At 41.8% G+C, this 26,029-nt stretch overlaps 1 protein-coding gene across 3 annotated transcripts; it reads right to left on the bottom strand.

Moving 5' to 3' along the window:
* Positions 1-32: 32 nt before the first annotated feature.
* Positions 33-25,825, bottom strand: ccdc186 (coiled-coil domain-containing protein 186). Of its 3 annotated transcripts, XM_017696013.2 has the most exons (16): positions 25,679-25,825; positions 22,673-23,567; positions 21,641-21,767; positions 19,653-19,781; positions 18,833-19,045; positions 16,876-16,995; positions 16,330-16,434; positions 15,897-15,995; positions 15,274-15,360; positions 15,019-15,161; positions 13,985-14,240; positions 12,718-12,907; positions 11,322-11,402; positions 10,182-10,401; positions 5,181-5,400; positions 2,314-2,397 (listed from the first exon to the last, which is right to left on the bottom strand). In XM_017696013.2, the coding sequence occupies exons 2-16, from the start codon at positions 23,545-23,547 to the stop codon at positions 2,314-2,316; spliced, it is 2,949 nt and encodes a 982-aa protein (XP_017551502.2). In that variant the 5' UTR covers positions 23,548-23,567; positions 25,679-25,825. The 3 variants fall into 3 exon arrangements, 2 of the variants coding, with proteins under 2 accessions (XP_037400117.1, XP_017551502.2); XM_037544220.1 differs by lacking the exon at positions 25,679-25,825 and having other exon boundaries at positions 33-2,397; positions 22,673-23,547; XR_005131328.1 differs by lacking the exon at positions 2,314-2,397 and having other exon boundaries at positions 5,264-5,400; positions 6,802-10,401.
* Between the last annotated feature and the right edge of the window lie 204 nt (positions 25,826-26,029).

The following is a 26,029-nucleotide window of genomic DNA, read 5'->3' as shown; positions in this document are numbered from 1 at the left end:
GTGATGCCAAAAGTGAAACAAATCAAAACCAGTTCAGAGGACATGGCCATCTTTTCTTTAATTCCCTGTAAGCACCATATATACAGAAAGGAATCAAGAATCATAGCTTTATAAACATTAGACCATTGTACATGACACTGTATCTACAAAAGTATAATCACAGTTTGACTGACTACTCAATCGAACAGAGCATAGATGACAGACCAGCAACAGAATCAAGCTTTTTTTTTTCCCCACTTCATCAATTACAATTCACCACTCACAAAACACACATACTTCAAGAGATAATTCTTGTCATTTCATACTTTAACAGATTATTTCAATGGGCAAGTTAATAAATTATGAAAGAGTCTCGAAGAATTACTGACATATGACAGTGTTTGTCCTGGAGTTCAGGGATCCACGTAAATATTAGTTTTCCCCCAACATTGCATAAATATCTTCATCTGTCTTTTCTGTTTGCAGGGAATGTCTCTGGCATGTCAGAGATGATGGAGAGTGGAGAAACAAAACACAGACAGTGCATTTTGAAAAGCATTTTGGCTTGAAAGAGCTCAAGTTGCAGCGTGGTAGACGGGTATTTAATTCTCTTTGTCTTTTCTTTTGCTAAGGTAGCCTAGAGAGCTGGACAAAGGCTTGCAAGTGAAGACGTGAAGTGGTCCTGTACACACAGATGAATCTCAGTGATCCTTCGTATTTCCACACACATTAAAAATAAACACAGATGAAATAAGTCCATAAGCAGCAGCCAATGAGGCATTCGTTTCTAACTCAGTGTGTAGACCAGGGTTCTACAAGCCATAATTCTCCAGTTAATCAGAATATACTCTGCAGAAAGCTTGCAGCATGGTTTAAACCCAACCAAGGAATCTGATGTTACAAATGAATTTTTTTAGGCTTTTAAATGGGACAGTAACTGTGGTGATTATAGCTCAGGCGCATTTCATGGAAAGAATAAGTCACCCTCCCTGCCAAATATCAAGGGAGAAAAACAGAATTGCACTTATGCCCTCAATATTTACAATGTCTCCTTCAGTTAACCAGGCTTTTCCCACTTGATCCTTCAAAGCACAGCTAAATGAGTAACTGCCTCTTTAATTCAGTCTTACAACAGTCTTGTACACGGAATCGCAGACAGCATTAAAGCACATGCATGCTAAAAGTGAAAATATAAATACTGGCAGTTTTGACAGAGGACAATAGGCAGAGGTTGAATTCCTCTCAACAAGCAGGACAAGAAAAAAAAACAAAAAACTCAGGACATAATGATTTAATAAGAAATTAATTCATTTAGACAAGGAAATAAATTAAAAAAAAAAAACAAGCTCACTTACTAAAGACCAGCCTTAGATGACCCAACTATTCCAGATGTAATTATTATGATTAATCTGTATTATTCCGTAACAAGACACTTAATATGGGCAAAGTGCAGGCGCTGTATTTTTTGGCATGGCCTTTCTCGCTTGAGTGCTTCACAGGGGCTGCGAAGAGAAAATGGCATCCGAGTGGTGGAAGAGAACCTTGTAGAGAAAAATGTCCCCTTACTCTCTCAGGCTAGAACATGTGGGAGTGTGCATTAGGGTCTGCTCGTTATGCAACACATTCAGTAATTGGCACATATACATCATGGGCGAGAGAAAGATGCTTTCGCCTCCATGAGGCAAGATAACAAAGAGGAGCGGGTATGGAGCAGTGTTCTGCTTCTAAAATGTGCTATTGCCCGCTGAATCCCCCTTTTCCAATAGGACTACATTAGCAGGGTCAAGCACTTTCAGTTCTTCAGAGGAAAATGGAAGTACCTTCAGGACCCCCGTTCACTCAGTCATTAATTAATTCAACCGTTCATTCGCCTTCTGGGGCTTTATATCTTGCAAGTCACTGGGTTGTGCAATTCTGCTGGGAGCTTGAGAGACTGGCTCAGGCCACAGGGGGCAGGTGCAGTAGCTACATTCCACAGAGCAGCTCACGCTGGACATGTGTGCGAGAGCTGAAGTAAAAAAGCACATGGAGGGAGGAGTCAGCCAGACAGGACGCAGGCATGACACAAAGCAGATGGAGGAAAGCTAGAGTCCTCCAAGAGGTCACTCACTTTCTGGCTCTCCCTTTATTCTGTATTCAATTTGTCATGCAAAATGTGGAAGCATGTTCTTTGTGTATATTTGAGTAAGTTTTTGTGTTTGTATTTTATGAGCTAATAACCACAAAAGTCTGTCCTTCAGAGCACCAGGTAAACTTGGTCCACCTTGAGGTGTGATATACTGCAGTGAACACCTCCTCTTGCATGTGCCCAGTCCTCCACTGAGGTCAGTGCTGTCACTTTCTGCTGACAGTATGTTCATGTGGCCGCTGCTGTTTAATCAGTCTCTCAATCTCTGAACCAAGGGTTTGAAGATTCTCCTGCAGAGCGGGAAACAAATAAGACTGTTGTGAGGCTTTCCTGTGCTACTGAAGCAATAGAGAGAGAGAGTGCGTGAGTGAGTGCGTGAGTGAGTGCGTGAGTGAGTGAGTGCGTGCGTGCGTGCGTGCGTGCGTGCGTGCGTGCGTGCGTGCGTGCGTGCGTGCGTGCGTGAGTGAGTGCGTGAGTGAGTGCGTGAGTGCGTGAGTGAGTGCGTGAGTGCGTGCGTGCGTGCGTGCGTGCGTGCGTGCGTGCGTGCGTGAGTGCGTGAGTGCGTGAGTGCGTGAGTGCGTGAGTGAGTGAGTGCGTGAGTGAGTGCGTGAGTGAGTGCGTGCGTGCGTGCGTGCGTGCGTGCGTGCGTGAGTGAGTGCGTGCGTGCGTGAGTGAGTGCGTGAGTGCGTGAGTGAGTGAGTGCGTGAGTGAGTGAGTGCGTGCGTGAGTGCGTGCGTGAGTGAGTGAGTGCGTGCGTGCGTGCGTGAGTGAGTGCGTGAGTGAGTGCGTGAGTGAGTGCGTGAGTGCGTGAGTGAGTGAGTGAGTGCGTGCGTGCGTGCGTGCGTGCGTGCGTGCGTGCGTGAGTGAGTGAGTGAGTGCGTGCGTGAGTGCGTGCGTGCGTGCGTGAGTGAGTGCGTGCGTGCGTGCGTGCGTGCGTGCGTGCGTGAGTGAGTGAGTGCGTGCGTGCGTGCGTGAGTGAGTGCGTGCGTGCGTGCGTGAGTGCGTGAGTGAGTGAGTGCGTGAGTGCGTGCGTGCGTGAGTGCGTGCGTGAGTGAGTGCGTGCGTGAGTGAGTGAGTGCGTGCGTGCGTGCGTGCGTGAGTGCGTGAGTGAGTGCGTGAGTGAGTGCGTGAGTGAGTGCGTGAGTGCGTGCGTGCGTGCGTGCGTGCGTGAGTGAGTGAGTGCGTGAGTGAGTGAGTGCGTGCGTGCGTGCGTGAGTGAGTGAGTGCGTGAGTGAGTGCGTGAGTGCGTGCGTGCGTGCGTGAGTGAGTGAGTGCGTGAGTGAGTGAGTGAGTGAGTGCGTGAGTGAGTGAGTGAGTGCGTGCGTGCGTGCGTGCGTGAGTGCGTGCGTGAGTGCGTGAGTGCGTGAGTGAGTGCGTGCGTGCGTGAGTGAGTGCGTGAGTGAGTGCGTGAGTGAGTGCGTGCGTGAGTGCGTGCGTGAGTGCATGCGTGCGTGCGTGAGTGAGTGCGTGAGTGAGTGCGTGAGTGAGTGCGTGAGTGAGTGCGTGCGTGAGTGAGTGCGTGAGTGAGTGCGTGCGTGCGTGCGTGCGTGCGTGCGTGCGTGAGTGAGTGCGTGCGTGCGTGCGTGCGTGCGTGAGTGAGTGCGTGCGTGCGTGCGTGAGTGAGTGAGTGAGTGAGTGAGTGAGTGAGTGAGTGAGTGAGTGAGTGAGTGCGTGAGTGCGTGAGTGAGTGCGTGAGTGAGTGCGTGAGTGAGTGAGTGCGTGCGTGCGTGAGTGAGTGCGTGAGTGAGTGCGTGAGTGAGTGCGTGAGTGCGTGCGTGCGTGCGTGAGTGCGTGAGTGAGTGAGTGCGTGAGTGAGTGAGTGCGTGCGTGCGTGCGTGCGTGCGTGCGTGCGTGCGTGCGTGCGTGAGTGCGTGAGTGAGTGAGTGCGTGAGTGAGTGCGTGCGTGAGTGAGTGCGTGAGTGCGTGAGTGCGTGAGTGAGTGAGTGAGTGAGTGAGTGAGTGAGTGAGTGAGTGAGTGAGTGCGTGAGTGCGTGAGTGAGTGCGTGAGTGAGTGCGTGAGTGAGTGAGTGAGTGCGTGAGTGAGTGCGTGAGTGAGTGCGTGAGTGCGTGAGTGAGTGAGTGCGTGCGTGCGTGCGTGCGTGCGTGCGTGAGTGAGTGAGTGAGTGAGTGCGTGAGTGAGTGAGTGCGTGAGTGAGTGAGTGCGTGCGTGAGTGAGTGCGTGAGTGCGTGCGTGCGTGCGTGCGTGCGTGCGTGCGTGAGTGAGTGCGTGAGTGAGTGAGTGAGTGCGTGCGTGAGTGCGTGCGTGAGTGAGTGCGTGAGTGAGTGCGTGAGTGCGTGAGTGCGTGAGTGAGTGAGTGAGTGAGTGCGTGCGTGCGTGCGTGCGTGAGTGCGTGCGTGCGTGCGTGCGTGCGTGCGTGCGTGCGTGCGTGCGTGAGTGAGTGAGTGAGTGAGTGAGTGAGTGAGTGCGTGAGTGCGTGCGTGCGTGCGTGAGTGAGTGAGTGAGTGAGTGAGTGAGTGAGTATGCCTGGAAGCAGGGATGGAAAAGTGGTTTCTTGTTGCTTCGCTTTAAGTCAGTTTGATTGCCTTACCATCTCTTCCTAATGCCTTTAATCCTACTAACATTGTACAAATGCAGTTCTCTGCTCACTAAGCACTACGCCCTTCTATCAATCCAACTTAATTTTTCCTCAATCTTCTTGCTGAAACATTGCAGTACATCATTAGTCTTTGTGCACAAAGCTGAGTCTGTGACCTGGATTACAGTGTTCTCTCTCTTTATTCTGCATCTTCAGTGTCTTTAGGCCAGGCAGCGTGGGAATGTATCCATAGGGCCTCAGTTATCAATCACCACTCAATGTGCTTTGTTTGATAGCCATCGTTAGAAGTCCCAGTGATGTAATGCTGCGATTACATCAACAGATATTGCTGAGAGGCAGCTGTGCTGTAGCAATTTCTAAGTGGCCCATATATAGTCAAATTACCACATGCAGTGATGTAATAAAAACAAGTAAGCAGATAACATAAATAGGCTCCACACAGAGTACATGCCTGTGCACGCATGCACTTGGGAAATGGAACAAAACTCAAAAAGCTGTGAAGCAGGGCACAATACCTTTAGTGTGATGTTCTTGAGCAGTGTGTCCTCTAGCACTGCCTGGAGCTTACGGTTGATCTCCAGCGAGAGGTCGAGGGTCAGGCCACTGTCAGCTGGGTGAGAGGTGTACAGCGAGGCCATGATGCCCCCTCTCTTACTGAGGTGGGCTTTATTAAAGTCTGAAGCCTCAGAAGAGAGAGCACCCGACTCCTCCCTCAGCACGTAGCTCTGGATAATTCTGCAGGAAACATACAGGAAGTACACATCACAGGTCTGTTTCAGTTACAACATGGACACACACACACACACACACACACACACACACACACACACACACACACACACACACACACACACACACACACACACACACACACACACACACACTCACACTCACTCAACAATAGTAAAACCCTGGAAAATGGTCACTGTTCAATCATGGTCATCAGGGAAGAGGCTAAAGGTGAAGCCACTAATGAACCACGAGAAAGCAAAAGGCATAAGCCACACACCATTAAAACAAATCACCCCAGCTAATGTCTCTCACTCTCTGTGAGACAACCCTGTGCAAGTTGACTGGAAACAATGAACGTTTAAGCACAGCAAGGTCAGATGCTGAGATATTTTCAGCTTTCAGAGTCACTCATGATTAAATATCTATCTTGTGAGACTGACCTTTATGAGAAATGAATGTTCAAATGGTTGTGGTTTTAGGTCATGTGTTAGCAGGAAGCCAAGGTATCTTTGTGTTTTGGGTTTGTTTTTTTTTTGACAGAAGACAGCATATGTTGAAAGAAGCTGCCCAGACTAAATTAAACTCCGGTCTACTGTGTATGTTTTTGCGGAGAAAAAGAGAACCAAACTCAGGAGAAAAATAACCACCTCATCTTATAACTACTTTTAATAAAGTGAGAAAATCTTCAGATTGAATTGTACCCTAAAAAGAAAATCAAGTTATATAGGCTTAATTTATCTTTGAGTGGTTCAGTCTGAAAGAGAATGAAGAGCGGCACAGCAATGATGGAAATCTGAAATCATTATTGTCTCCGCCATTATTGTTGCCTCTTTTTAATATGTGGGAAACAAAGATGAAAAAAAGAACAACTAAGTGGTTCTCTCTTTTTAGAAGGCACGGACAGGAGCACAAAACCTTTCATTCTACCGTCTCCAGGAGATGCTTTTCTCTCCCATCTCCCCACTCCAAACCTTTTTTAACCACGGTGACGCACAGCCCACATAAAGGCCAATTCGATTTTAATGCTTTGTTCAGACTGTGGCTCGAGACAAAGGTATTGGAGGCCATACTTGTAAAGGTCCCTGTCTGGGTGAAGAGAGACAAACAAGGGTTTTTCCAATCTGTGAACTCTCCATGTTGTTTTTAATTAATACACATGACCAATCAGAAATGATAGAGCATACAGACTTCTCTGAAAATTTTGAACACCTTGGCCTCCAGCTATTTGAATCGGTGAAAAGGAAAGGACTAGAAACTGCACACTCCATGGAGGAAGTTAGAATGGGAAGAGAGATTAAACTAAAATCTTGCAAGTACGCGAAGAACAGACAATGCAACTAGACAGATATGACAAAACTGCACGAGTTCAAATGAAATCACTACCACAAAAGCGGATGGGCTTACCTTGTACTTATCTTGGGTCCGTTTGGACCCAATTTCCATCACGGTAGTATTTAACAGAACAAAATAAAAAATAAATTAAATGTTGCCTCCAATTTAGCAACTTGCATGCGAAGGGGAGGGCCACAGGCAGATGTGCTTGAAATCAGAATCTACAGAAAGTGCCCGAGTTGCCTGGGGAGAAGCTAATTAAAGTATAAAGTAATGGGGTTATCACCCACTACACCAATATTTCGACATCTGGTAATGCAACTTTTTGATGCTGGGTCAGAACCATATCAGTGGCAACACGTCCTGAAATTATTTGATTTTCTGTTACTTTATAAAGCTATAGCCAGGGCAGGATGGCATGGCCTGATTCTCCGCTGTAGCAATAAGAGCAGCAGAGAGAAAGCAAGGACAGCAGCTACAGCAGCATGCTAGCCAGAAAGACACACATGCAGAACAACAGAAACTCATACAAAAACAAGACAAAACTCAGTTGTAGCTTGATTGTTCGGTTAGATCTATATAATAAGCAAAGTTTCAATTTCAGTACAGATAAGTTTCATCTTAAGTTTCATCGCTCACATCAAGCTACAACTGATCCACACACAGCAAAAGATGGAAGTGTTCGAAATTTAAAAACTAGGTATGTATCGTAACACATATTTGCAAAAAACAAAATAGTAATCATGCACTATTATCATTTAGCAGTCAATAGAAAATATCACAATATACACAGTAAAATGCAGAAGTCAGAGACCCTTCATTTATTCAATTTAAATTATTTAAGTTATTCATTCTTCAAGCGATATTTTAGAGGAGATTATGTAAAATAATCCACTTGAATAATGTAGGGCAATACTAAAGGAGAAGTGAATAAACAGAAGTTTCCAAAACTAGAGTTCAAAAAACTCTTTAAAAATATAGCGAAAATGGGTCTCCTAACAGTCCATAGTCCTGGCAGACCAGAAACACTGTCACTATAAGATAAACAGTCAGGCTGAAACAAATATTCAACATTACTCATAACACAGAGCCGTGAGTAAATGGACTAATCTAATGAGCTTCTTTGAATTTTCTGTTACAGCTTAACTGGTGCAACAGTTACTCAGTGGCATGTACAGATTCAAACAGTGGGTGAATTCGAAGTCAACATGAGCCTTGTAGTAAACAGTAGCTTTCCTTCCAGGACAAACACAACTTTTTGAGTGGGTTCACACTGTAAGTGACATTTCAGAAGGACAAGTCAAAAATCACTTAAGAAACTTAAGTCACATTACTAATGTGTCACTAGAATGCAAGTCGTGTTAGTTTCTGTTAATATAGACGTATTGTTATGACAGAACTACACGTTAATTAGCTTAAAATACAACCCATTTTGAAAATACCATTGTCACATGAAAAAATGCTGCAGTCTGAAGAGCTAATGTTAAGAGCTAATGTTAAGAGATAATTACTGTAGCTCAAAACTATGGGCAAAGCTCTTTCATCAAAAAATTGCCAAACATTTCTAATTTGAAAGCTCTTAATGGTTACAAGTCACACTTTAGCCAAGTAAATGATTATTAGTGAATTAATTGACATTACTAATCAAAATATTCATATATTTAAGAGATGACAGAAAGTCAGGCTCCACTCTTGCTTCAGACCTGGGAAGAAAAAAAAAAAGGTATATTTGTCCATCCTTTCACTGTGAGAAGACAACGCAGCGTTATACGTGTGGATCTGTTAAAGCTGTTAACAGCTATGTAGCTGTTAAGAAGCCATTACTGAGAGAAGGAAATAAAAAAAAAAAGAAAAAAAAAAATTAGCAAAACAAAGAATGACTAAAATTTGGACGTATGGAAAAACATCCCTGCAGAAAACTGAAAGCAAGTCTCTCGAAAAGAATGGAAGCTGTAAGGGTGGACACACTAAATACTGAACATTTTTATATTTAATTGTTGAGACTTCCATGTTATTTTCTGCCAGAAATATGTTTTCTGCTTTTTTTCCTCCTAAAGCTGAAAAATGAATTTGCAGTGAATGTTTGGACTGGAAATAAATGAAGGGTAGTTTCTGACTTTTGCAAAGCACTGTACATGTATTTTCACTAAAATGTAATAATAATTTCTAATCGCTTCTGTAGTTAGGCATCACTGCCAATCAATTAACATCCACTACTGATTTTTAACATGATTTCAGTCTTAGCAACATTAACTTCCTGCCCTTAATAAAATACCTCTAAAGAACATGCAGGTTTAAAGTTGTTTGAATAATACAGTGTGGCCAGATTTATGCCGCTGTTGAGAGGATGTTATGAAATCAAGTTTAATTCTGTAATTAATTCAGCCTAATAAACTATACAGACATACTGTAAGCAAGTATTTAAACATGTCACTCATCTTCAAAGAGTACACACAGAGAGAAAAACAAAAAATAGATTTTGCTGGCAAAATTGGACTTGACTAGAAAAGAGGGTTTTTTTTTTGTACACAGATGCATGAACAGGAAATTGTTCCTGTCCAGCTGCAGGTGTGTCTCTGATTAGAAGTGAAAAACACAAACTAGTTCAGGTGGGCTCATTTAAGAACATCATTGGTCAAGAGCAACTGAGCCTATCAGAAGCCAAGACAGCCGCTCTGCCTAAGACAGCGTCAAAGATGTCTGAAGTCTTATGCAATGTATTACAGCTTGTCTCTCACACACACTGACTGACCAAACCAACTGAAATTTCTTCATCTGACCACAGATATGGCCTGATTTTGTGTATTTGGCACATAGATGAATATGCATCACACATCATTAGGAACCTCAGTGATGCATAATTTACCCAGAACTGATAACTATAAATAAGAATAAGCATCTGCCTGGAGGACAGGGCAGATTTGTCCTGCCTGTGTGTGTGTGTGTGTGTGTGTGTGTGTGTGTGTGTGTGTGTATATGTGTGTGTGTGTGTGTGTGTGTGTGTAGGAACATGTGTGAGAGGTTTATGTCTGCCAAATCCCATTGTCTAAGTCTGACAAACAAGACACAAGCTTCGTCAGGAAGAGTTTTTTTTTTTTTTTAAATAAGGAAAAATAAGCAAAAGGAAAACTAACAAATGCAAAAAGGACAATGCCCAGCAAAAATTCCCACTGTCAGTCAAAGTCTGTCTCAGTGTCTCGGCGTCACAGGATGAGGGAGTTAGAACGAAGAGGTATGACAAACACATAGGCAAGGCCAAGCAGCACTGTCCATATTACATAAAACCAAAGCTCAGAGAGCTTCTGCTCTATATGAGGTGATTTCTTTAGACACTGCCATCAAACTGCCATCTAACACACAGTGTTTACAATACCAACAAGACTTAGTCCAACCCGGAATCATGTCTGAGATTTCACATACTTCCCTTTTTGCAGACTTGCTCTCTCACTCACTTTGTCTTTTTTCTGATCTCCTCCACTAGCTGTTTGATGTGGTCCTCCAAGAATTCGATTTTTTCATTCTTGCGGGCATGGGCTTTCTGTAGCCGCACAATGCGCTCCACCAGCACAGCCTTGTCCACCTCTGGAAAGCTGTCCACCACCACCACAGACGGCCCTGACTGGTTCTCAGGAGAACGATCATCCATACTGCTGCCTCGTGCATTCAAAGAGCCTAAGACAGAAAGAGAAGAATGAGCACAGACTCAGAGAGAAAATGTCTGAATGACTGAAAACACAGAGACAGCAGAGAAACCAAAGGTTCACTAGAAGCATTGAAGTGACAGTCACATCATATGGGGAATGACAGTCAATCTTGCATAGGAGATCGTCTCATCACTCATCAAAAATAAAAAGACCATAACCTTTAAAGAGGAAGATAAAATGCATGTACAGACATACAGAAATATATGTAAAGATATATTACAACAAATGGACATACTCATTTTATATACACAAGACACTTTCTAGTACTGGCTGTACTCTGATAATTAAAATGCATCTACAATAGAGCTAAAAAAGTAGGCTTGAACCACTTAGTATCTCATGTAGTATCTAGAAATTCCATATATCACAATGGCTATCAAGTTGGATAATTTGTTTATTTGTTGTCCTATATGCGCTGAAAGCATGTTCAGATTATTATTATTAATGTTTGGACAGTGGTTACTGCCACCACATGTCCCTTCTATACCATCATCAACCAGCAATGGCTAAGGGGCATGATAGGCTGATTGTTTACTGCCTCTAATAAGCCTACTAAGGTGTACACATTTGTCTCCACCCTCGTCTGTTGTTCATTGTTGTAAACAGTTTGTTGTCGATATTCAATGTTTTTTTCGACTTTTGTATTGTTGAAGGCTTATCTGCTTGTCTGCTGTGGTTTCATCAAGTGTAGCACTGTGTTTCCAAAGTTAGAGTATTTTATTCCTTTCTCAACACAAGGCTCTCAATAAAAAGTGTTTTGACTTTTATCCAGGCTGCCAAAGGGAAAGAAAGAGACAGGCGACTCTAAGCAGGTTAACTGAAGGTCCGTGTAACCACTATGAAGGCCCTTTAAGAAACACTATGGTGCTAGTGAAAAAGACAACATACCTGAGGAGCTGGAGCGACTTCCCATGCTGCTGCCCTCTCGATCACAGCCTCCATTCTCCACCTGCTCCAGCTTCTTACGAGCTATCAAAAAGAGAATCGCACACAAACGCGTACATTAGCTCTGCATCAGCCCGTTTACAGCTTTTTCAGGCACACCTGAAAAATACCCCCTAACCCCTCAACAATCACACCAACCATCAGGGGAGAGAGACCTTTTACTGCTTTGAATCTCTTTCCATGCTGCTGGCGAGAGCTTACGGCAGAGAATAAAAGCTTCCCACCATGGGGCACTTCCTCACTGTATGTCAAAATACATTCAATTAAAAGACTTCAGACTCAAGGACTGGGCCTTGAGAAGGAGAACAGGATTCAATGGGCACCCAGAGAGAAAGTGCAGAAATAGAGCTGCTTAAAAATATCTTCATGTTCTCTACATCTCCTCTGTAAGTCCCCAGACACAGGCCTTTCTCCCTCATCTCGCACTTTCTTTTTCTCTTACTTGTAACAAAAAGTGGCATGAAAATCACCCAATGGCCTAACCCAGCTTCTCCTGCAGCCACAGCGAGGCATGAACACATTATCTCAATCTGTCTGCTCCTCCTGCATGGCCCCTCCGTCAGCCCCCTGAGAGCTCCAATATGGCTTTATAATTATCACCAGCACCTAAGGGAGCTGGGGACGGGGAAAGAGATGCTGAAGCCCCATTAAAATAGTGAATAAAGCACCATACAAAAAAGCACAGAAAGAAATGCTTAAACATTCACACAGACTTCAAAGCTGTCTATGTTTTTCAGATTCTTTGGTTTTGTGATGTTTTTGGTTAATTAACAGATGTTCTGGTCTCAGTCTCAGAGCTTCTCACTCACCACAGTCAATTTATTGCTATGTTCTTTCAACAGATTTTCACCATAACCCCAAAACCCCTCTGGTGTCCACAGTGTCAAAATAAATCCTCATATAGACAATGTAGTGTGAGTCTAGAGGTAAAGACAGAAACCCAAACATACACAGAAACAGGCTATATTTGATAAATGACAAGCAAGTTTTCAAACAGCACTGTTGAGAATGAATGAATCAGAGGGAAAGAGCAGAAACAGAGCTGCTTAAACTGGTTTAAATCAGACAATATCTCAGAGCTATTAAATGACGAAACAGCTCTGAATGATTAGGCAAAAGGGGAACATTAGAAAAAGTCCCATCATAAAGGTGTTGTCCACTGAGTCTAAAGAATTTGGGTTATTCTGTTTCTTGTGACCTGCATAGCATAGCATCAGTCAATCAAACATAGTGGCCTAACTGCAGTATTAAATTTGACAAACTAAAAGCAATTCACTACCCTATGTAAAGCGGCGTTGTCTCAGAGACCTGTGCGCTAAAACTACAAAGCCTCTCTCACCTTGTGTGAGCTGCTTGGTGAGATCCTTAATGTTCGCTACCTGCTTCCTCTTCTGTGTGACCAGCTCGTCTCTGAGCTCCTCTACACGTGTCTTCAATTGAGAAGTTTCTTTTTGCAGCGCAGTTCTCTCTGTCTGCAGAGCCTGCACTTCGTCCTGCTTCTGCTGCTCCTCTCTCTTCAGTCTTACCATCTGAACAAACATGCACCAAAAAAAAGACACTATATAACAATTTCAATGATTATAATGTGCTATTTGCCAAAATTTAACCCTACAGAAAAAATATTTTCTGATTGCAATGCATTTTGTTATAGCTATATGAGCAGAGAAAATAACCTTCCTTAGCATTTAGTTATTACTTTCAATAATTCAGCAAATTATTATTAGGCAGGGCTCACATTGAACTTGAACCTGAAAAATCATGTGACTTCCACCAGGTAAAAACCCAGATTTTCACCACACACACACACACACACACACACACACACACACACACACACACACACACACACACACACACACACGTCAATAGATCCAGCATCCATAGCACTGTTTAAAAGCCATTTAAAAGCTCTATAATTGTGGACTATACTCCATCCTTGCAATGGAATTGTACAGTCCACAATTACTGCACTATAATACATGACTAAAAATACGTTAAGGTGTTAATCACTAATCCACTCTCCAAAGAGTGGTACAAGAGATTAGTTTATCATGTTAGCAATATAGAGTGCTGCCTATTTTAAATTAAAAAAATAAAAATAAAAAAAAGGGAGTACAACTATGACATTTCAAGCATTTAAATTTAAATTACATTTTGTATTTTGTGAAAACTAACACAAACTTAATTTTACAAAAAATATGCCCTAAGCTCAATTGTGGTCACAGTTTTGAAATCCAGATGGTAACTAGAATGTGTGACAAATGCTTAATAACATTAAAAAGGTCTTAAAGGTTTTAAATGGGTCTAGCAAAGGAATACCAAATTCATTAACTAATTTGTAACCTCATCTATCTTGTACTGTGTCACCTGCTATACTATTTTCTTTACTTAGTCTTCAAGATGAGCCTCCCTTCACCATCAGCGTGAACTCAGGATTCTCATTAGCGGAGTTAGGAAAATGAAACAATGACTATGACCTTCTGGTCTACAGGTGTGCCTCCACATATTGAACATGCCACACTCTCAGAACTGATTTGGATAGAAAAGATAACAGGAAGGACACTTATTCAACTTAAAGCATTATCTGTTCACAGATGTTGACCCACCATGTCTGCAAGGGACCTCTCAGCCTCTTCCAGTCTGCTCTGCAGGTCTCTGGAGCTGGTGGTCATGCGGTCCAGCTGGGCCTGCAGGCCATTGCTCTCAGACTGCAGATGAGCGTTCTTACTAGTGAGCCTCTCTGTGAAGCCCAAGAGCTCAGCCTCCCGCACTCGGCCACCCTGAACGTCTTTTTGGAGGTCTGCAATCTGCGAGTTCAGACTTTCCACTTCCTCCTTCAAAGATGCCATTTCCTGTTCATCTCTGTCAGTACATACAAGAATGTCAGACATTACACATAACTATTACAATTGTAGCTTTGCATTTAGTCACTTTGCCATTGCAGAAGCAATGCTATATATTAAAAAATGTAAATTTGTGAACAAAAAGAACCCATAACAGTGAAGAGGACATACTGAGTGTGCATAGTAAACCTCACAAACATTCAGACACACAGATTAAGACTACAACAAATCCAGATTTTATAAAGTCAATGTGGTACAGGATGAATATCAACAGTCACAAGTGGCACGTCCTAACAACTCGGAGCAACCCCCTGGAGAAACACGCACACATAAATAATTCTGTTAGCTCTAGCACAAAGCCAAAGTCACATCTCTTTCTCAGCAGAGACACACTCACCACTGGGAGACGAGTAAAGGACGGGTTACATTATTGATGTCCAAGCATGTTCAACTGAATCATCATCACTGATGCAAAGCCAAATAAACAAACTCTGAATACAGATTCTGAAGTGACGCAAAGCTTGGCCTATAAACAGCCAAGCCCAGCGGTCCTAAAAGCACCACTGTCCTCACATTGAGATAGTATCATTTGAGCACTCTTTGAAACAGTTTGGATGCTCTTAATGTGATACCAATTTTAGAAACTCACTCTCAGTGGGGAGACCAAACGCACCATGAGTTGAGCTGTCTCTTGGAACAAACATTACAGTGGCTATGGGCTGTTTTTGAATCATTAAGGTCATTCTGAAGAGTGTGATAAATATGTCTGGGTAGATGATTTAGGATGCTTTCCTCACCTCTGATGCTGCTCCTCTAAACTCTGGATGGCACCCAGCTTCTCACGCTGGTTCTGGATCTCTGACTTCTGTCTATTGATAATCTCTCTGTATTTACACAGCTCATCCTCCCACCGAGGCCTCTCATCCTCCAGACACTTCACCTGTGAGAAAACATTAGTCAAGAGGACTCACAAGCTCGCATATATAACTATATAATGTATATACACCAAACACATGCATAAAGTATGCATAAAACAATGTATTTTTCCATACCTTAGTTCTGAGAGTGGTAAGCTCATCCATGCTATCTTTGAAGCTCCTTTTCAGATCATCCAATTCCTTAATCTTGGCTCGGTGCATCTGTCAGGTCACAACAAAGAGCACATGACCAATGCAAATAAGCCTCCATACAGTGTTTCACATCCCACTAACCACTCTTTTCACTCTTTGCAATAAGTGACATGATTTCTGAGAGAGCAACCCATAAAATGGGAGTGGCTTTAATAAAAATAATGTAAATGCAAATAATAATTATTGAATGATCATGTTTTCTGCTGGAAAATCTTGAACGTCAGGTCCCATACTCAGTAACCAAGGAGCTTTACAGGTTTAGTCAAGAAATTATTTTAAAAGCAGGCTGTGAAACACCACACTCCATAAATTGAGAGTACAAGCTGATATCCCAACATGGAAGCCTCTTAAAAGCAAAACAAAGCACAACATATAAATGACAAGTTGTCCAAAGTACTAAATGTACTCCAGTGCTATGGCTGTTTAAAGCAAAAGATTGCTTGAATGACACCATTGTTTCTAAAGAGTTCAACACAATTTTTCAGAAAACGTTTTGGTAGGTCAGCTGTGTTAGACAGGTGTGAAAAATGCAATGGGAGTTTCACCTCCAGCTGGTCTGTCTGTTCCTGCTTGTGCTTCTCCAACTCTCCTTTCGTCTCCCGCAGCTTTGCATCCAACTCATTTGACTTAATTTCCTCTGACTCCTAGAGAGATGCAGCAATATAATTACACATTTTGTCCATGAAGCAATAGGAGAACAACCCATTTCCCCTAAAAAACAAATAACAAGAAACTCACTGCCACTTTAGTTATATGGCGCAATTTCTCTTGCAGGTAACTCCTGCAGCAACCGGATCTAATGTTCTGGTGTGGCTGTGTTACAAAATAACCTAAATAGTACAGATTTAACAATTCCTTTTGCTTAAACCACAGCAGCTGCAACAGTCACCCTCAGTCTATAATGCCCTCTAGTGGACATTTGCTGGTCTCAATAGTTGTTTAACATGTATTTCATATTACACATCCATTCAGACATACCTGATAGGTGCGAATCATATCTTGACAATTTTTGCGGATCTGTTCCGTTTCCTCTTTAGCTTGTGTTAGCTTTGCAGTCGTTTCTTTTAACTTGTCCTTTGTTTCCTGTTTTGTTTTTAAACAGGAGACATCAATGCTCAGAACAAGAGTACAACAAAATAACATTAAAATGCACACGCACGCACACACGCACACAAACCCCCCTAAGAAATTACTATTAAAATACTCACATATAGAAACCAAATAGGCTGCGGTTTCATCAAATACGTCTCTAAAGGGAGTAGCTTGCATAAAAGCGTATCAAGCCTTTATTAATGATTGTTTGTAAGCCATGTTTCAGTGTTCGAGAGTTCACCAATTTATTTATATTTTAATTTTCAGTATGCTCAGATGTATCAGCACTTTATGTATGTATTATCAATAGTCACTCTGAATAGTACAGGATAATAAACCAAATAAAACCTTTGGAAGAATGGGGAATGGGGTACAGGGATTATGTTATTTAAAGGTACTTTCTGCTTAGCATCTGTCTGAGACTTTTCTGACCTTATGAGCATCTGTCTCACTCTTCAGTTTGTTCTGTGCCCACTTGACTTTGATGAGGTGGGAGTTTATATCATCCTTGAGTTTCTCCAGCTCCCGAGACAACCTAGTCATTTCATTCTCCTGCAGGCACAGAAAGCAAACACACAATGACTTAACTAAAACAAACAGCAAGCACCGTCAGCCAACCTTCATCTTCAGACTGCATATCTAAACAACTCACATGTGTAAATTCTCTTAAATGTTTACTTACATGCTTAATGCCTCGTGGACACTACACAACTGTCAAAATCTCAGAGTCATTGTATTGGTTGCTAACATTTATTGTTTAAGTCTTGATGTTTTGTTGATTTAGTGCTGTGTACACTACATGACTGAGCACAGATGAGAATTATGTATTACACCATCTGGAGGGATCCCTGAGAAACTATTGTGTCACAAAAATAAATGCAAGAAGTGTCTATCATGTAAGAAACTTGCAGTGTTTGTACATATTACTGCAGGTTTTCCCTTCAAAGCAAACAATTATCAAGGTGTTGTCGACAGCTTGCAGACAGGGTAAAATCACATCTCTGAACTGCTCAAACTACACGAGCAATCAAGCCAAGTAGGCACAGCTATTTGTTGCCATTCTGCAGCCTTTATCAAAAACTGCAGTTTCCAAAAACTTGTCTGTGCCGGAATAGCTGAAACTAAAATTGTGTCCTGGGCTTTTAGCATAATGACCTGTTTTACATTTATTGCCTTTACATGGCATGAATAATACAGAATGTCTTACACTTCATTTGGTGAGTAATTTGAACAAGCTTTCACACAGGTCGTGCGACCAGAGCAGCAGTGTCCCAGACTCAGCACTGAAGCAGAGCGGTGTTCAGGGAATAGTCAAGCCAATATTTGACTGAAATATGCCATGAAAATGAAACAAAAAACCAAATCCAAACTTTAAGAAATGAAAATTCTTAATTTAGTTCATGGGCATAAAATAAAATACTTGTTAACATTACATGCATCTGTACAGAAGAGGTGTTGTACTCTGGCCCTTTTGCACATTGTGCATTCTGCACACTTAAAACAGATGCATTAAATTTAACACGGTTTTGTCCCCAAGTAGACACATTCAAAGAAAACACATTTTGTCTTCAAATAGAGACATCAATGTGGTCAGTTAAGGACAACACATTTTGTGTTATATATAACTCAAAATGTGTTCAAATGTTTCTGTACTCCGTATTCAAACAACATATTTTGTGTAACAAAACTGTTGTTAATATACTATATGTTTACTCTTTTTAGCTGTGTACTCAAATTTGTTACACTTTCACACATGGTTTAGTTTGCAGTTGTAGAGAGTTTGTACTGTGATTGGTGCTTCACAATTAGCATTGTGGTTAAGTGTTTGTACAGTTGCTTTGTGACAAGCTGAAGTCGGCTTGTACAGATGCCAGAAAGTAACTGCTGTACCATTTAAGGTGGAATAGAAATTCAAATAAGTTAATAAACAAGCTAACTTCAGTCATTGCTTTGTGTTGTGAGCGTATACTGTTACTAATCTGTGGATCACATTCATTAAAATATTATTCTCAGTGTCTCTCACATACTTATCTGCTTCTCATCCCTCTCTACGGCACTCCAGATTGAACTGTGCCTATAATACAGGTCTTAGAAGCATCTCTTACAAATTATTTATTTAATCTGTATTTTTTAATACAAGTATTGTGTCATTGCATTGTAAACATGTTTAGTATATTTAATACATATATAAAATATAATGGGGGTTGATGTGACAAGGCTAAATGTCTTACATATGCATCAAAACAATATATGTATGTGTATGTGTGTAAGGAGTGAGAGGGGGTATGCAGTAGGGGGTTTAATGTCTGAGAGGGTACAACACTGTAAAATGTTTGGCGACCACTGGCATAAGGCAGTGTGTTATTAGTAAGGTAAATTCAAGTTTCACCTTGGCATCATATAGCTGCTGAAGCCGTCCTTTCTCCTGTGCTAGCTGGTTCCCCCTTCTGGCCTGTTTGTCCACCTCTGTCACGGCCTCCCTGAGTTTTCTCTCCAACTGCTCCTTGTCCCTGCGCAGGTCCAGCGCTTCCTTTTCCCCTCGCACATATTTCATAACCATTGCCTCCTTCTCTTGCCGTGCTTCCTCACACTTCTTATTAGCCTAAGAAGAGCAACAAACAATACAGAGAAAGGAATGACATTTAAGCATTCCGAGTACAAATTTTCTGTAGCACTTTGAGACATAGAAAGTTTGCACTACTGTGACAAGCTCTGTTCTCAAGTTGTTAAGATGATGTATTATTTAATGTGCTGGTGTGGAGGAGAAAGAAGAGCAGTGACACTGTTGCGTGAGTTTCACACTGTTGTGAGAGTGAGAGAAAGTCTGAAAGAAACCAGCTGAAATGAAACAACACCCACCTTTCTAATAAACTGGTCTCAACAGCAGACCTTGAAATCTGAATGCAGGCATTGAATTAAACATACTGCTTTTGGGATTAGAAGTGAGAGATAAAACTGCCTACATACCCAACCACTACTGAGAATTGAAACATGGAGAATGAGGGAAATGAAAAGGGAACACTGAGGGATATGTTGCACCAGATTGAGCCTGAGGACCACAGTCCAGTCATTGTTTGGGAGTAATCGATCCACTATGGAAGTAAAAGAGCTTTGTGTGTGGGAAAGCGGGGGGAGGGTGACACATTGTAGGTCCTGAAGGACTGTTTCCATGGCATTAGCTACAGTGGTCATAGTGATGGCCTCCTCACCTGCTCTAGGCGATAGGCCATCTCCTTTTGCATTTGCTGGATGGTATTCTTAGCGCTTTGGTCCTGATGAACCAGTTTGTCCTTAGACTCTTTCACCTCTTTCAGTAGTTCCTCCACCCTGCTCTCAAACTGGTCAGACAAGAAGAGACAGTTTCATTTAAAAGTTAATGCCTTCATGCTTAAAAAAGGCTAGGGCAAAGCTATCATAAACACTTCCTGTATGTTGACACAAAAATAGGGCTGAACAGCAGGGCTGATCAAAGACACACCCTGAAATAGCGTCATTACACACACCTACTAAAAGATTCAATGCCAAAGGTTGTTAGTATATACGTAACAAAAGTTGCGCAATGAACACCACAGGATACATAATATACTAATATATCTTCAAATTAGTTAGGAATTCTGAATTGATTCTGAATGGCTTCATGGCAATGTCTGGACTGCAAATCATGTTTTAAACTACAGAAGAAAAGATTTTATTTGCATTGTTAGAATGTTCCTCTACTGCCATAAATCTATAAATCTGTGAAAAGCCCAACAGACTTTCTTGCTATACATAATCCCATCAGATTTGTAGGTTAAGATATGCTTTAATGAAAATAATGCAACGGTATATGTTTATGGTTCAAATATACTGAATTGAAGAGATTAAATGCTATCCAGATTTCAGCACAAAGATGAGACACACAACAAATACAGTAATAGACCTCAGTACCTGCCTAAACAAAGTCATATAGCTGATAGAAAGATATGTCCAAGGGTCTTGCCCATAGACTAAGGATGAATTGTTTTTAATATTGAAATCAGAATTTAAAAGAGTGCAATTTTCCAATTGCAAGAGCTACAATTTTGTTTATAGCCTATATTACCAACAATGCTGCCTTAACCCAATAACACACAGCTTGTGAACTGCGGAGATAGACCAATAAGAATCCAAAGCCATTTATGTTGTGTAAATAATAACACAAGCACATCTTCCAGGAAGTCTTGCACCATATATTACATTACATACAAGTCAGCCTTAATTTACCAATAATAAGGGCAATTTAAATCAAAATCACAATATTGATAAACATCTCAATTAGAATCACTATTAACAGAATCCAACAGGCTTTAATGCAAGGCTAATAGCCTGTAGCTGTACAGCTTTTATGGCAAAGGAAGTTTACATTATAGCCTCAAATTTCAGGGGAAAACTCTCTCAACTCTCAAAGTTCTAAACAGCCTTCAAGTCATTATTGCCCTAAATAAACAAAATTCACTAAAAGCTGACCGTTTCTCTAAGTGACTAAATGACCGTATCAGTTAAAGCAGGGAGTAGGAGCTTGATGTTTTGCTTCTTTTATGGTGTTGAATGAGCCATAGAGTGGAGATCGGGAAGGAAAATGTCTCTATTGGTCTTTCTCTCACCCTCAGGAAGACGAGCGATTCTGATGAGGCAGGGGTGTCATGATAGGCCACAGATGCCCCTCTTATTCAGCCCTGATGAGAAGCTGTGACGGCATAATACATACACACAACCGTTTCCTGTCATTACCACAGTACCAGATTACTGCCCTTCACAGACAGCCAGCCTCCCAGGCTGCTCTGTTTGATTTGTGTTATTACACTCTGTGACAAGGGCCCCGTTTAGACTGAATCAGAATGCAATCTCTCTGAGCTCAGGGCTGGACTCAAACAAGCATGCTTACCCAGCACCAGATGCAGGCTCTTCAGTAAACAAGCACACTATAATCAGCGAGGAAAGCCTGAACTGGCCTTTGGGTCCCAAGGAGCCATTTCAGCTAGCATGAACGGGCTCACACAGCTAAACACAGTGCAAGTCTGACTTATCAATTGTTATTATTGGCCTTCTTATTGACCACATCTCAAACAGAGCAGTGGTCATTTGGTAAAAATCGACAGCAGCCATGGAAATCAAAAGCTGTGATTAGCCTCTTCCAAAGGCGAGAAAATAAAGGCTGCATACGTGAAATGCTTTTTACCTTTTTAATGATACCAAGGTGCTGTTTCTCGGTCTCCATCCTCTTCTTGAGATCCTCTCTCATGTTGTCTTTCTCAGAGCAGATGCCCAGGATGAGCTCCTGGTGCTTCTTATTCTCATCCAACAACCTGCCACACAATTACATTTATTTATATTCTAACAGCTTTGCGGACACCCATGAGTGTTTCATGCTGTCTGTCACTGATTTATTCTGCAAGATGACAACTGGCAAGGTTTCATTTCTAACACACAACTGACCCCTAAAAAAATTAAATCTCTCTGATACAGCTGTCAAGGAACAGTTGTACAAAAATCATCACTGATAATGCTCCTTAATGACTCCACACCAGAGCAGAGCTCTGGACCAGCTCCAGTTTCTAGGCAAAGCAGGTGTCCTTATGAAAATGAGGAAAGTAAAATCATGAGGGAGCTTCGGCAGAGAACGCAAACATGTCATACCTAAACGCAGCACACCATAAAATATATCAAGTTTTATGAGGATAGATGTGTTACTCCAGCAGAGCTCCACTGCAAATGCAATGTTTCTCACTAGCATCACTGTAGCCAATGAAACTGTGGGTACTCTTTCTGTTCTGCAAAGAGGGAACATGCATGGAAGGTGGAAAAGCGTACTGCTGGGTATCACTAAAAATAAATTCAATATTAATACCAGTAACAATACATTTATTTTGATACTTTTTAAAATTACAAACTGAAAGTGGATGTGGCTAAAAGCAGTAATGAGTGTAAGGCGGAGGTGAGAATAATGAAATTAAATGAATGCACAGTACTGGGTTAGCAGTATGCTTACCAAATGTAATGTAGACAGTCAATCAGAGTTTGGAACAAGCATGCTTCTTGGCTGACAGTAAGACAAACTACTTAGGTACTGAAATTTGGTACTGAATGACACAGAATTGTTCCATACTCTGTGGTATTAAAGTAATTCAGTTGGTTCCATAAAATGTATTCAATTTTATTATCAAGCCCTAAAAAAAGACATTTTGTTTCTAAGTACTGAATGTGCTTTCACCTTTTGATGGCCTTCTCCTGTTGTGAGTACTTGTACTGGATGCACTTCTCAAACACAACCACTGAGCCTTGGTCTTTGGGCAGGCCATTTGGAGGGCTTTGTCTGCAGCTGCCCTGCTCATCTAGCTGAAAGTTTAGCAGCTCTGACTCCAACTCATCCAGTAGAGACTCCTGAGACAGGGAGCGCTGGATCTCAGACATCAGCTTTTTGCTGCAGTCTGTATCGTATGGATTAGAGCTGGGCACCGAGGGTGAGTATTGAGTTTCCTCAGTCTGTGCTGCATCTGAGCTTGTGACTATATCAGTTCGACTTGCTGGAGCTTGAGGTTTGGCAGCATCCTCTGAAGTGTTTAATTTAACTGAGGAAATGTTGTCCAACTCAGAAGGTGAAGATTCAGGTACTCTACTCACACATACCTCTTCTGGAACAGAAGAAGAGGACTCTTTTGGCTCCTCAAGGTTACTTGGTAAAACCTCTACTGTCCCATCCAGAACTGCAGGTAAAGACTCTGCAAGCCCATTGTGATGAGCTGGGGGAGTCCTGCCATCGTCCAAAGAAGCTGTTCCACTGTCACAGCTAGTGTTGCCATCCCCTTGTCTATCCTCTCCAATTACTCCATCCTGGTCCTGTATGTGGTCCAGGTCCAGCCTCAGCTCCACTCTATTTGCACCATCAGTACGCATGCTGTCCATCTCTGCACTGTCTTGCTCGGTTTTGCCATCCTTTGCAGAACTATTCCCTTGGACACTTGTTAACACATGCTCACCACCATCACTGCTGATCTGTGCTGACCCTGTGGGCACTGGGCTGACCTCTGAAGTCTGAAGAGGTTGAGAGGCTGAGGGCTGCTCTCCCTGGCAGTCAGACAGCTCCATACTCTCCCAAAGCCCTGGGCCTAAAAGGCACATCACACAATCAAGCAATTAAAATCACAAGGAGAATGAGATATAGTATATCAACAAGTAGCCTACATTAAATTTAAACAGCACAGACAGGATAACACCTTAAATAAAAACTTCTAGCTGACAGGCAAGAATGTAATCACAACAAAGTCACAACAATGCAAAGTTTTGCATTATCATAGTTCCTTCCTGCAATTTGGACAGCCAAAATGACAGTCATTTCCTTTTTGTTCTGACCTTGGCTGAGCTTCACACCAAGTCCCCTACGCACTACCAAAGAGAGTTGAACTATGACCGTCTTTTTCATAGCAACAGCCTACAGCGTATCTACTTCAAACTGTGCAGCATTTAAATATTAATTGTGCTGGTATTCACAATAACAGGGTTTTATTCAACAGATACTAGCACAGTAATTGGTCTCACATGATCATGTGACACATTTGCAATTGCACATTTCAGTTAGAGAACAAAGCAAGTGCTACAAATGTACATAAAACATGCACCAGACCTATTTGCCTTCTCTGAATGAAGCTCTGTAAGAAAGTAACTGGGAGGGCAAGAGGGCGAAAGAAATGAACTTTGAACAGAGCCTTCCGAAGCCAGGTACGGTTTACTGTAAAGTTCCCTTAATTCATTACAAAATGCAGGTTCTACTGACAGTTTCAAGCATTCAAAGAAAACATCTGAAAGTAAGTTATTTTTTTAAAGTAAAAAATAAGACGATATTCATCTACTGACATACCAAAAGACCTGAAAGTCTGAGGTTTACAAAACATAAGTTAACTAATATGTAACAAACATGAAGTGACTAAAATGTGGCCGAAGACCGGAGAGTAAAAAATCACCAGACGATGTTTCCAAGATACCCATCAACATACAAAACAAGGCAGTCAACACTTGGTAAGACAGCTGACCTGTCCTGTGTCAGGTTCAATATTTATAATAAATGACAAAAGAAAAAAATTAAGCCAAAGAAATAAAAAAAATGTGACAGCTAAGCATCACTGAACAAGTCACGCAAGTAAAACAAACTGAATTAAATTATAGATACATTCAACAACCTGTTCCTCACCCATGGATAGCACACTTGCTTTGGCGTTATTCAGATCAGAATTCAGACTTGGTTTTATTTCCTTCTATAAAATTATATCAGAATGCTGATGATACTGTAGGTGCAAGTATGTAGCACAGACTACAGCTAAGGGCAAAGACTGACAGAGACTGTCAGTAGGTAAATATGGAACAGACGGTTTAAGATCATCACTCATTTCACAGCTAAATTTAAGTTCTAAGAGCTAAGAATGAAGATGAAGAAAGGAGGAGTTTTTACATTTTTTATTTTAAAAAAGAGGATGAAAGGCCCTGTGAAAACACGTTTTAAGCCCGTAAAACCATTGATGTCACCATCATAACTCTCTCCCAAACACCTGGGTTTAAAAACCCTCACACAGGTTCACCATGGAGCAGGAAAGTTAGCCTGAACGCTTTAATCAACTAAAAGACAAAGTGCTATGCCTAAATACACAGCTAGCATAATATTTCAAACAAATTACCTCAAGCATCCCAGGCTGCGGCTATGAGGCGATATTCAGCATTGCCTGTCGACACCTAACGTCAGCTAACGATCATTTAAGCTGGCAGCCTGAATAACTAAGTATTTTTAACGCGTGATTACAAATCGGCACCACTGAAGCACAACTGTCAGTAGCACTCCAATAGCGAAGCTGTATCTGCAGATGACTGAACCAGCTGGTACTTTCAGCGCCTGAGGATCTAAACCGGTTTACCTCACCTCCTTAAAACATCTGAGAAATCTTCAGGTAGCTGACTAGCCAGCAAGCTAGTAGGCAACAATATGCTAGCTAAGCTAGCTAACATACAAACGGCCACATATATTAATAGCACAGAGTAACCATATAAAATACTCAGGTATGTCTTTTCTCCTCATCCTCTTTCTCACAGACTGCGAGGGTGTAACTTGTTAGTTACACAGACTCTCCTAGAAAACACTGATAGCTCGCTAGCTAGTCAGCTAACGTAGACCTGCGCTGTCTTTCAGCTAACGGCTGAACGACGAACACGCTCAGCGTAACATTTGACGTACCTGTTATGTTAGATCCATTTAGTGTGACCAATATTCATGTTAGTTGGTCTGTTCGTAACACACTGGACGTTCACTGCTCTCTCCTGTTGAGGTGACACATCAACAAATATGGCCACGGTATTAAACGGACAGATACGGGGGCAGGGACAGTCCAGTCACTGCGCATGCGCCGTCACTCCGGCTAGTTTTTCCTCTTCACTAAATCTCTATCAGTATAAGGAATTTATTGGGTTTTACGGTCTGTCTGATAAAGTATGCCAGACAGTTAATGCCGCTTACACTATTGTGTTTTATTAGTGATGAATTAAAAGACATCATAAATGATTTTTAAATTAATACCATTAAAATCTG

The sequence above is a fragment of the Pygocentrus nattereri genome, chromosome 13 (genome assembly GCF_015220715.1).
Source record: "Pygocentrus nattereri isolate fPygNat1 chromosome 13, fPygNat1.pri, whole genome shotgun sequence".
Taxonomy (NCBI): domain Eukaryota; kingdom Metazoa; phylum Chordata; class Actinopteri; order Characiformes; family Serrasalmidae; genus Pygocentrus; species Pygocentrus nattereri.
This window is presented reverse-complemented; position numbering and strand designations above follow the sequence as displayed.